General features: G+C 43.5%; 1 protein-coding gene across 5 annotated transcripts in view; it reads right to left on the minus strand.

The window, feature by feature from the left end:
* Nucleotides 1-12,616, minus strand: part of KCNIP4 (potassium voltage-gated channel interacting protein 4) — a 281,003-nt gene that overhangs the window by 87,352 nt on the left and 181,035 nt on the right. Inside the window, exon 1 of one of the 5 annotated variants that reach the window (XM_026678823.2) lies at nucleotides 6,625-7,123. The exons of the other annotated variants lie outside the window; for them this stretch is intronic. Within the exon in view, the coding sequence (XP_026534608.1) occupies nucleotides 6,625-6,736 (112 nt within the window). The 5' untranslated portion in view covers nucleotides 6,737-7,123. Of the gene's footprint in view, nucleotides 1-6,624; nucleotides 7,124-12,616 lie in introns of those variants that run through there. 5 annotated transcript variants of the gene reach the window in all.

Consider the following 12,616-nt stretch of genomic DNA (forward strand, 5'->3'; position numbering starts at 1 on the left):
GAGCCGCACTGATTGGCCCGTTGCGAATCCCCCGCGATTGGTGGAAACTAATCGCGGGAGATTCGAAGCGGTGTCATTGGCCGCGGCCGCCGCGGCTCGGAAATAAAAAGCCGCAGTTTTTCCCTTCAAGCTTAAGCTGTATCCGGAGCCAATAAAGAGCTGAAACTAAGTCACTGACTCCGAGCTTCCTTCCCGCGACGGACACGACAGTTTCAGTTTTAGTTTCAGAGCACCAAGCAGCTTTAGGACAGAACAGTTGAGCTAAGCCACGCCCAGGCTCCTTGCTGTCTCCTTCTTCCTCACACAGCAAATACTACTTCAGTTTCCAAACAGCCCTCAACTCTCTCACACACTGACAGGATGCTAACCAGATGAATACCCATGGATGCTGGTAGGCAGAAGCAGAATTCCCTCCCCCTTCTTATTTTCCTCCCCCAAAACTAAGCCGAACCACATAGTTTTGTAGTGAGGCATGGGTATCCAGCTAGTTAATGAATAATCATGTAAAGGTTGATAAGAGATCCCATTTAACCATATTAAATCTGAAATTAAGCTAGAAATAGCAACTCTCTTTCCTAAGCCAGAGAGGACAGTACCTAGGATTGTGTTATGCATTCATTATTTAATTGCAACTCGATTCTTGTAAAAAGCATTTTTATGTGTATTTTTACCACATATTCTAAGTAAGATAAAGCAAATGAGGCTGCATCCTGTTTTCATTTATCGATTCTTCAAAATGCATGATCAGCTAGACTTTTCCTGACAGGGAAGAATTCTTGGGGCTGAATTTATTGTCTTAATTATCTTTAGACAGCCACCTTAAACACATTTGGGGAGATAAAAAACATTTTGGTAAAGACACAGATTTCACTTCCATTCTCCTTAAACCATAACAATGGGCTTAAATGGTCCATTAAAGCACAATTTTTATTTGTTTGTTTATTTGTTGGTTGCCTTGGCTGCTGAAAACAGAACAGAAATCAAAGAAACAAACCCCCTCCAGTGATCATCCTTCAATTCTGCCAATGCCTTAATTACTTTTTCCCTCCTTCTGATGCCGCTGGGAAGAATCAACTATATCGCAGCCATTTGTCTGATAACCGGAGTTTAGCTGAACGGAAACCTTTCCCGTTTAATCGTAATCCCAGAATAAGATAAGCACAGAATCCTGGAAGAGTCTCATTAACTCTCTCTCTCTCTCTCTCTCTCTCTCTCTCTCTCTCTCTCTCTCCCTCTCCCTCTCCCTCTCCCTCCCTCCCTCCCCTCCTGGAGAGAGAGGTGGGGAGAGGGAGAGAGGAGGAGGAGGAGGAGGGAGAAGATCTAGATGAACTAGAAGAAGAGCTAGAAGAAGCAGAACTAGAAGAAAAACTAGAACTAGAGGAACTAGAAGAAGCAGAAGAAGTAGAAGCAAAAGAAGAGGAGGAGGAGGAGGAGGAGGAGGAGGAGGAGGAGGACTAGGAGAAGATCTAGATGAACTAGAAGAAGAGCTAGAAGAAGCAGAAAGAACTAGAAGAAAAACTAGAACTAGAGGAACTAGAAGAAGCAGAAGAAGTAGAAGCAAAAGAAGAGGAGGAGGAGGAGGAGGAGGAGGAGGAGGAGGGAGAAGATCTAGATGAACTAGAAGAAGAGCTAGAAGAAGCAGAAGCAGAACTAGAAGAAAAACAAGAACTAGAAGAACTAGAAGAAGCAGAAGAAGCAGAAGCAAAAGAAGAGGAGGAGGAGGAGGAAGAAGAAGAACTATATGAACTAGCAGAAGAGCTAGAAGAAGCAGAAACATAAGAAGCAGAAGCAAAGAGGAAGAAGAAGAAGAGGAGGAGGGGGGAGGAGGAGGAGGAGGGAGAAGATCTAGATGAACTAGAAGAAGAGCTAGAAGAAGCAGAACTAGAAGAAAAACTAGAACTAGAGGAACTAGAAGAAGCAGAAGAAGTAGAAGCAAAAGAAGAGGAGGAGGAGGAGGAGGAGGAGGAGGAGGAGGAGGAGGAGGAGGAGGAGGAGGAGGAGGAGGAGGAAGAAAAACTAAACTAGAAGAAGAGCTAGAAGAAGCAGAAACATAAGAAGCAGAAGCAAAAAGAAGAGAAGAAGAAGAGGAGGAGGGGGAGAAGATCTAGATGAACTAGAAGAAGATCTAGAAGAAGCAGAAGCAGAACTAGGAGAAAAACTAGAATTAGAGGAACTAATTAGAGAAACTAGAAGACGCAGAAGAAGCAGAAGCAAAAGAAGAAGAGGAGGAGGAGGAGGAAGAAGAACTATATGAACTAGAAGAAGAGCTAGAAGAAGCAGAAGCAAAAAAGAAGAGGAGGAGGAGGAGGAGGAGGAGGAGGAGGAGGAGGAGGAGGAGGAGGAGGAGGAAGAAGAAGAACTATATGAACTAGAAGAAGAGCTAGAAGAAGCAGAAGCAAAAGAAGAGAAGGAGGAGGAGGAGGAGGAAGAAGAAGAACTATATGAACTAGAAGAAGAGCTAGAAGAAGCAGAAGCAAAAGAGAAGAGGAGGAGGGGGAGGAAGAGGAGGAGGAGGAGGAGGAGGAGGAGGAGGAAGAACTATATGAACTAGAAGAAGAGCTAGAAGAAGCAGAAGCAAAAGAAGAGGAGGAGGAGGAGGAGGAGGAGGAGGAGGAGGAGGAGGAGGAGGAGGAAGAACTATATGAACTAGAAGAAGAGCTAGAAGAAGCAGAAGCAAAAGAAGAGGAGGAGGAGGAGGAGGAGGAGGAGGAGGAGGAGGAGGAGGAGGAGGAGGAGGAACTATATGAACTAGAAGAAGAGCTAGAAGAAGCAGAAGCAAAAGAAGAGGAGGAGGAGGAGGAGGAGGAGGAAGAAGAAGAAGAACTATATGAACTAGAAGAAGAGCTAGAAGAAGCAGAAGCAAAAGAAGAGGAGGAGGAGGAAGATTAAAGAATGCACAGAACCGCCTGCTGCAAATAACAGATTTTCTCTAAAGTACAGGCATGTTGGTATGAATTAGTCTTTCACGAAAGCTAGTTTTATTTATTATGCTGCTTTTTTCCAACAAACATGCTTCTTCTCCACTTAAACACCTTTAGTTTTTACAACCAAGAGTTTAAAAGGAGGAACAGAGCTCTTATACCGGAAGTCTTAGACTTATGACCATTTGTTCGGGAACCAAGTTCAGAACTGGGAGGGTGCTGGAACGAAGGGGGCTTATGGGCTGTACTCAACGTTACAGCGGGCCCTTGGCAATTTGCCTGCTTTTATGACCCACTGCAGGGACGCTACAACGGCCCCTACCCCCCCTGTCTTGCCTTGCATCCCAAGAGGCCCCGGCATGCTTTGATCCCTTGACCTCTTCCTAAATCGCCTTTCGGAAAGAGCATCCAGCCCATGTAATGGGCGCCCTTCCTGTTCAATCAATCAGAATAGGCTGGAAGGGACCTTGAGGTTTTCTAGTCCAGCCCCCTTGTCAAGCAGGAGATCCTATAATCATTTCAGACAAGTGGCTGTTTAATCTCTTCTTAAAAACCTCCAGTGATGGAGCACCCACAACTTCTGGAGGCAACTTCTGTTCCACCGGTTGATTGTTCTCAGTGCGAGGAAGTTTCTCCTTAATTCCAGGTTGCTTCTCTCCTTGATTAGTTTCCATCTGTTGCTTCTTGTCCTGCCTTCAAGGTCTTTGAAGAATAGGTTGACCCCCTCTTCTTTGGAAGACTGCTATCATTTCTCCTTAGTTCTAGGTTGCTTCTCTCCTGGATAAGTCACACCTCTTATCACACCGTAGTCCTCATAGGATGGTGTACAAGGAAGCTAATATGCATGCCCTTATAAGGAAGAGGCTTTACCCATAGGGACTTTTGGAATTCCCTGGAATTTCTACAGGTGCAGGGCCTGCCAGGGTGATGCTTAACTGAAGAATGCCCAAGAGCTGGCTTTGGAAATGCATCCTTTGAGGTGGGGAGAGATTGTACAGTGATAGAACCAATGGGATCTGGCCTGCTTCCTTCCCCGCACCCCAATATATTCTTGTTCTGGGTTCTAATCATGACCTACTGTGCTGTCTTCTATTTTAAGCTGGGGACACCATTATGCAATGCTCATGGATAATACTGGGAAAATCCCCCAGTTGTACATTGCACACAATGTGCATCTCCATCTCTCCATCTCTCCCTCCCTCCCTTCCTCTCTCTGCATCTCTCTCTCTCCCATCCTCCCGCCCTCCCTCTCCCACCCTCCCTCTCTCCCTCCCCATCTCCATCTCTCTCCCCCTCTCCCTCCATCTCTCTCTCTCCATCTCTCTCCCTCTCCCTCCTCTCTCTCCCTCCATCTCTCTCTCTCTCCCTCTCCCTCCCTCCCTCTCTTCCTCCCACCCTTCCTCCATCTCTCTCCCTCCCTCCCCCTCCCTTTCTCTCTTCCCTCCCCTCTCCCCCCTCTCTCTCTCTCCATCTCTCCCTCCCCCACTTCTCTTCTAGAAAAGAAATATAGGATTAGTTCACCTCCTTGTAATTGTCCTATTCTGCACAATTTTTTTTTCAATTCACGTAGCCGTTTGGATCAGAGAGGCAGAAACTGTAGGAGCTCTCAGGTGAGCTTTTCAGTTCAAATGCACAAATGCTTGCTAAGCATTATCTTAGGACTGCAGAAAACCAGCAGAACCAGACAACAATTTTGTGCCTCCAGCTTTAAGATGGGAAAACACCCGATTTTGACTGGCGTGCCATTTAGCTGAAAACAGAGGCCCAGGCTTTGAAGAAGGCATCTTCCAGCTCTTGCAAACCGTGAGAAACGGGACTCAAACCCAGACCTCAATGCCATGATCATCATCTCTTTAGCTCAACTTCTAAGTCTTTCCCTGGTTTCAATGCCAAACTAAACTCAATTTTAGCACTCCGCCTGCACACACACACGCACACACACAAATTTTATGCTACCCTGTACCTTCCCTAATTTTTGCATGAGAGGGATTATCTTTCAACCTGCTATAAAATCTGTCTATCTGCTACAAAAACATCCATATGTAAACTACATGTTGCACCTTAAACCCAGCATACTCTTACCGTGTTGACCGGAGCGGCTGTTTTCCAGCCCTAACCCTAACTTACATTATTATTTTAGGACTGCAACAAAGTTCCAACCTTTACAGTGTTCTGAAGTATAGCCTAGCCTATTTCTTTTACTGAATCAAAAGGATTTAATCAAAAACACAAGGACTATTGATGTATCTCAGATCCTGGATCCTTTTTAGTGGCGTCATGCAGTCAATTTCCCCTTTTAAGTCAGTGCGGTTTTGCTATTTTGCATCGGCTGTATACTTATTATAGTCTTATAGTTAATATTATTTAAGCCTAAATTCACAAACAAAGGTATTCTTAGTGATGAGATGAAGATTTATCCACTTGCAACAAGTGATAGCACCCAGCTGGCCTTGCATGATTTTATATATAAAAAAAGGAAGTGGGATTCGATTTGGTTAATTTTTGGATGGGAAATCACTAGAAAATCTCAAAACTATAGGCTAAATCCAGAAGTTGGAAAAATACAGTTATGGCAAGCTACTTCTGAATTTTTGCCAGGAAACCAACATGGCTGTGGCATCATCCCCATATCCAGAGTTGAACTCAATTCACGCTTCCCTCTTATACATTATTTATTGCTCTTCACTGCTGATAAAGTAATCGCTATTGAAATATTCCTGAAGTTTTCTACGAAGACTAGATTTAAGGAGAGTCTCTTTCTACTATCATTTCTTTTAATGTCAAGGCAGAATTATTTAGCAATTCTTAAGAAGCTAATAGTTGCTGATTTCACTTTCTGAAGACATTATACAGGTGAACAAGATAAAAAGAGAGAGGAAAAGAAGAAGAATAATTGTGGGAGACTCTGAGGGTGTGCCATTTCTAAGGAAATTGGCTGGGGAGAAACACTATGTGAGCAATCTGAATAATTTCAGTTTGCTTGCAATCTAGAGAATGAAATGAGAGGGTTACAGTTTTAATTTTTAGAAGCAGATTTAACGAAGAAACCCCAAGAAAATATGATGCTCATAAGTTCATCTACTGAACCCTACAGGAAGTTTTGTTTATACACCTGGTGCTCCTTTACAGAGAAATAAACGGAACAGGATGCAAGGCAATACGAATATATTAAAAACATTTTATCATTTGTTCCCAAGGACACACATTACAACCAATACTCAGGGTGGCTTGGAGTATTGACAGACACCTTAGCCAGTCAACCTTCTCCGGTTCTGAGATGACAAATAAACAGAACACACCCCAACTAGTTTTCCAGAAATCTGTTCGTGTGTAAAAGCAACCCCGTATTAATAACGGAATCAGAAAAGTTCCAATTTGACGTAGCCACGAATCTGTATGCAAGGAAAAAACCTGTTTGGACGCTAACTTTCTTACTCCCACGATGTGGTTTTAGAGCTGCATTTCTGCCTCCATCCCTGAAAAACGTAGCAGCATCGGGAAGCTGCAGGGACTGAACCGTAGAAATAGAAACACAAACAAAACATGATTTACAGCCAGAAATTGCAGAAGCTTCTTGGCACAAGTTTATGAGCAGCATGCCTGATCCTCCAACGCCAAAGGGACTGACGGAGAGCAAGAAGCAACAGCAGCAGAAGCAGCTGGCACTACCTACAAAGAGAACAATTCAAAGCCACCACTTTACCTTCGGAGAAGTCTATCAGTCCAAGCAAGTGCAGCAGCTTCAGAGATGCAAAGATTATCACAACAATGCCCACTGTTTGCAGACCCTCCGATTCCCATTCCAAAGTCAACATTGTCCCAGATGGCGTTTCATGCCAATCAGCTGCCAAGCCACCACACAGTCTAAAGGAAAGTTTAAGTCACTCTAACCGGGGGTGGGGTTGTTGTTGTTTTTTTTGCCTCCCATGCAAAAAAAGTTGCCAGCACAGCCAGAAAGGAAATTAGGTGACCAGGCAGGTGCTAGCTGATACCCCTGGTCTCCTGCATCCTGATGCTTTGGGATGCTAATTGTGACCTCGTCACCAGAAAAAAAAGGCATCCGACACCACCAGCCTTCTTATTTCTCCGCTGCTAGGAGGGCATTCGTCCCGGATTTCCAGACTGCAGTATTTGTTTGGAAAAGAGCAAGGCTGCTTAAAGGAAGAGGCATGAGCGAGCAGACCGAAGCGCCAGCCTTCAATGACAGGTCAGGCGCTCGCAGCTCCTGCTTTACGGCTCAGCTCCCGCTGAAAAGAACAGCCCTTCGGAGCTTGTCAGAGATCAGATTAATCATCGGATGCATTTGCATCTTTGTCGTTAATGGTTTTAATTTGCAGGCTTTGGATCAACACCAGAAGTTTCCTCTTCTCACTGGAACACAAGGGACACCCCTCCTGTCTCTTGGCAGAGGGCATTGTCTCCATGAAATCCCTGTCTCTAAACATTCCAGAAATGAAAGGGCAGAAGAATTAAAGCACCAGTTGCATCCAAGGAAAGAAACGACGTGGCTTGTATTGTCAACTTAGATATCTGTCCTAAAAAGGGGGAAAGAAAATGGGAAAAAAGGGCAAAACCCAAAGTTGCTTTCTCCAAGAGTTTCCAACTGGACTTTCTGTTTTTTCTTTGAAGACGTTTCGCTTCTCCTCCAAGGAGCTTCTTCAGCTCTGACTAGTTGGTGGGGAATGGAAGGATTTGCACTCCTTGCAGACAGAGCTGGTCATTTGCATCCTTTTAGAGAGTCCTTGAGGCCACTTGGAGGTTCCTCTGTGTCTTCAGGGTGCTTTTTTTCAAGAGACAACTGGACTTTCTGTTTTTTTTTTTTCTTTGAAGACAATTTGCTTCTCATGCAAGAAGGATTTATGTTCTTTGCAGGCAGTCATTCCCCAGAGCTAAAGAAGCTTCTTGGATGAGAGGTGAGACACCTTCAAGGAAAAACAAGGAAGCCCAGTTGCCTCTTGAAAAAGCACCTTTGGGACAACTGGGACCTGGGTGACGGAGAACCTCCATAGGTAAAAAGGGCAAAAGTTCCTCCAATCCAAGAAGCAAAGCGCATTTAATAAAGGGCTTTGCTAAGCACTTTCTTGAATCGCCCTGAAAGAAGCTGAAGTTTTGAGACAAAGCAAGAGCAACTCCAGGTTTTCTTATGGGTCTCCTATTGCTATTTTGCCGGCATAAAATGCACAGCTGAACCCTTAGGGCCATGGAAAGGAAGCAAACAAGCTTGCAGGTTGACTATCATTACAAAAATAGGGTGAGATAAAATATAAAACACATTTTTGTCTTTTTTCAATTGAAGCTAGGAACTGAATCATCAAATGGACACAGAGAATTCCAATTCCTTTTTTAAAGGCACAGAGCACTGCAAATTGCAAGAAAAAAAGAATCTTGGAAGGAAAAAGGATGACACCCTTTATCTGTGCTAAAATTAGAATACTTTTTTCCTAATGGGGATTACAAATGGTCATGTTTCCATATTTAAACGGGAGTGAAAGACTGGCTGCATTGGCACACAAACACAGTGGGAAAATGGTGACAAGCCAACCCAAATCCACGTATGGATAAAAAGATTGCCAAGGTTAAATCGGCCGAGGGAACCCAATTCATAAATGTTTCTTGTGGGAGTTTCTAATGAAGACGATGTTACAAGCCCAGCTGTGAACAATTCTGGTATGGAGAAACATATGGACGGCAGAAAACCAAGCCAGGGGTAAGGACCAAAAAGCGAAGGGAAAGTGTGAAGCCAAAGGAGGATTCACACAAGAAATGGTGACAAAACAAGAATACAACCGTCAGGTCAGAAACTGTACAATTGTGAAGGATACGATGGAACTTTGAGACTGATGTGTTATTTCAAAAGAAGTCTTTACCGTTTAAGAACAATTTGACAGTGGATCTAGCCATAAGCATTTCTTTTTCAGTAGACCTCTTGATGTGAAGATCAGATAGCCTTCTCCTTCCTAAATTTCATCTGTATTCCTGTAGTAGGACAAGAGTTGGACTCCATAATATCGGATTTGATGGTTCTGTTTCAGGTTATCTGGAATTTTTTCACCCCAAAACTAAATACTTTATGTGTCTACTCCCAAAGGATCCCATGTTCAATGAGATTCATGATTACATTAATGCAAACATTATGGCAACTCTATCCCCATTGAAATAACTTACCAGCTTAATAACCTCAAACATGACTTGCTTTGAGTCTCAGATATGAACAGAGTAGTTGAGCGCCCCTCCAACTGTAGGTGGGGATGTCAACCACCCCCATCACATCTGCTGTAGGCAGCACAACATTTTTGTGTAGCCCTGGTTACAAAGGATTATTTATATTTTTTTAAAAATGATTTTGCCTCTTCCACCCAACCTTGATTTATTTTATTGTCATTCATCTTCCTGTTATATTTGTTACTGAACAAAAGCAATAACAAATGAAGCCATGCCAGGGCTGAGACCAGGCAAGCTATTTAAGAGAATAACAGAGTTGGAAGGGACCTTGGAGGTCATGTAGTCCAACCCCCTGTTCAAGCAGGAGACCCTAGGCTATTTCAGACAGTCTCTTCTCAAAAACCTCCAGGGAGCATTCACAGCTTCACAACTTCTGAAGGTGAGCCATTCTACTCAGTGGTGGGATTCAATTTTTTTTACTACCGGTTCTGTGGGCGTGGCTTGTCTTGATGGGTGTGGCTTGGGGTGAGCGTGGCTTGGTGGGTGTGGCAGGGGAAGGATACTGCAAAACCCCCATTACCTCCCCACCCCCACTAACCTGCTTTCCGGCTCCGTTCTCCTGTGCAAAGCAACAAAAGAAGACCCAGCTGATCAGCTGGGACTCAACGGGAGGCAGAGAAGAGATGGGGGTTGGAGGGCCAGTCAGAGGTGGGATTGGCCGGTTCTCCGAACTACTCAAAATTTCCATTACCAGTTCTCCAGAATTGGTCAGAACCTGCTGAATCCCACTTCTGCTTCCACTGATTGATTGATCTAATTTCTCCTTAATTCCAGGTTGCTTCTCTCCTTGATTAGTTTCCATTCCTTGTTTCTTATCCTGCCTTCAGGGGCTTTGGAGAATAGGCTGACCCACAAGAGACCTGATGTCCACCAAGAAGAACATGAGATGGTTGCATCCAAATTGGTGGGATTCAATTTTTTTTTAATACTGGTTCTGTGGGTGTGACTAGGTGGGTGTGGCCAGGTGGTCATGTGACTAGGTGGGTGTAGTTATGTGGCATTTTTTCCCGTTTCACAGCATGCCTCTGTGCCCTGTTTTTTTGCCTCCTGGGCCTCAGGGAAGCCTCCTGGCGAAGTAAGAACAACAGTGAGTAGGGGGAAATCAGCTGTGCCATGTGATTTAGATTAGCTAGAAAGCAAGAAATCCGATGATTTCCTGCTTTTTAGCTAATCTAAATCACAGCTGATTGTTGGAAATACCAGTTCGGCTGAACCGGTAGCGTTTTTTGTTTTTTTTAATACTGGTTCGCTTGAACCGGGCTGAACCGGTAGAATACCACCACTGGGGACAGACCATCCTGGAGGAAACCTCTCTGTGTGGGGCTATTAAGCATTTCCACTAACTTGACAGCACAGAAAGTGTTGTAATGACGAGGCAGTCGAGTTGCTTGATCATGATCAACTGAATCATGATGAACTTTATTGGAGTCTAGTCTTGCATTTATACACATTTTTAATAATCCTCCAACATTGGTTAACTTTGGTTACTGCTTAACTTTCATTACTGTTTAGCATAATAGTAATTAACACAATTAATTATCTCTAGTTAAAGTCTAACATATGTTTACTTCCTCTCTCTAATCCTCCTTTAGATTAGTGACTTTGTTTGCCTGAGTTGTATTTGCTTGGAAACATTCTTTATCTGAGGTTTGCCATCCAAGATAGGAACACTCCTGAAATTACAACTCTACAAGAAAGAAGCCATCAATTTCACACGCATGTTTCCATTTAAGTTTTGTGAGCCACCCAACAATATTTCCCAATGGTGCATGACTTATAATTTATTAAATATATTTCTCATTCCCCACCACCACCCTGCCCTACTGTTACAAGGGGCAAGAAGAAGATATAAAAAACTCACTGACTCTCCGGTCCGAATCTCACTGCTTGCTCTAATTGGAAGCAAAGAGTCACTTCTTAAATCAACACAATCCATTATGCCCTATTCAGCTAAAGCAAATCAAACGGACACTGACCTACTTTTCTTTGTTTGGAACCTCGTTAATTGGGTCTCCAAAAGGCGAGCATTGATACTCACTCACCCACTCTCTCTGTGCAACCCCCCATTCCTAGATAAGCCAAAATTAACTTCCCAAAGTTGGTCCACGGTCTTTCCTTCCCTCCTTTGCAAAGAAAAGAGGGGGACTTTAAGAGAAGACACAAATCACTGCTCTGGAGAAGCTTTGAGACAAGGTTTCTGTAGCGGGAGAGAGTTAAATTTCTCCATTGTTTTCCTAGGGGATTCATAACAAAACTGAGAAAGTTTCACAAAACCACCTGATAGTCAGGAAGATATTTTCTTTCCCAGAAGTGGAGAAAAAAACTCTTACAAAATTTTGATGACCTCCACAGAACAGGATCCCATTAAGAGTTTTATGTTCTCACACTAAATTTCACAGTGTAGTCAAGAAAAGGAGTGGCAGAGACCAGAGGCAGAGTCAAAAGAGGAATCAGTCCAGAATCTCTGTGTTTCCACAAGTAGACTAAGCCCAACCCCTGTTGAATTCCATTAACCCTTCTCCAGCACCAAAATAATAAATAAATAAAAATAATAATGCTAACCATTAACTGACTATATTTCCATACATAGGCAAGAGTAATAAATCAGTTTCATTGGTACTTAATATGCAGCCTAGTCTTTTGTGCCTTACACGCATCACTGGACGTCCATGGAGGCTGCCCACTTCAGAAGATGATCTGAAAATTGCAGAGAGCGCCACCACAGATAGAGAAAATGGTCTATGTAGACCCCAGTGTTTTAAATACGAAAGAGGGACCCTTGCATCACCCATTTTCCTTTTGAACATGACTGAAAGAGTATTCTCACATTCAAGTATCCAAAAAGAGATACTTCTTTCCCCATTAATGTTAGCTTAAAATTTCAGGTTTTAATGAGCCAGATCAATGTAAAGTCTTGTTTCTTCAAAAATCTGTCCATGTAGGGGTTGGGGTTTTTTTTTGTTTTTTGTTTTGATAAGCTGGAAGTGACCCAGAATTGCCTTCTTCTAGAACTTCCCTTTCATGGTGGTTTCCCATCCAAGTTTGTTCTTAGGTTCCGTAATGTCTCCAGAATTCATCAGAGAATCATTCACTTTGGATTTGCTGCCAATGAATCTGGTTAGAGCCATGGTGGAGCAGTGGTTAGAATGCAGTATTGCAGCCCAACTCACTGCTCACTACCAGGAGTTCGATCCTGACCGGCTCAAGATTGACTCCGCCCTTCCTTCCTTCCTTCCTTCCTTCCTTCCTTCCTTCCTTCCTTCCTTCCTTCCTTCCTTTCCTCCCTTCCTTTGTTATGGTTAGAATGCAGTATTGCAGGCTAACTCTGCCAACTACCAGAAGTTCGATCCTGATCAAGGTTGACTCAGCCTTCCGTCCTTCCGAGGTTGGTAAAATGAGGACCCAGATTATTGGGGGCAAGAGGCTGACTCTGTAAAACCGCTTAGAGAGGGCTGTAAAAGCTGTGTGAAGTG

Source organism: Notechis scutatus, chromosome 4 (assembly GCF_049901735.1).
Source record: "Notechis scutatus isolate UNSWTSFEM ecotype Mainland chromosome 4, rNotScu1.2, whole genome shotgun sequence".
In the NCBI taxonomy this organism is placed as follows: domain Eukaryota; kingdom Metazoa; phylum Chordata; class Lepidosauria; order Squamata; family Elapidae; genus Notechis; species Notechis scutatus.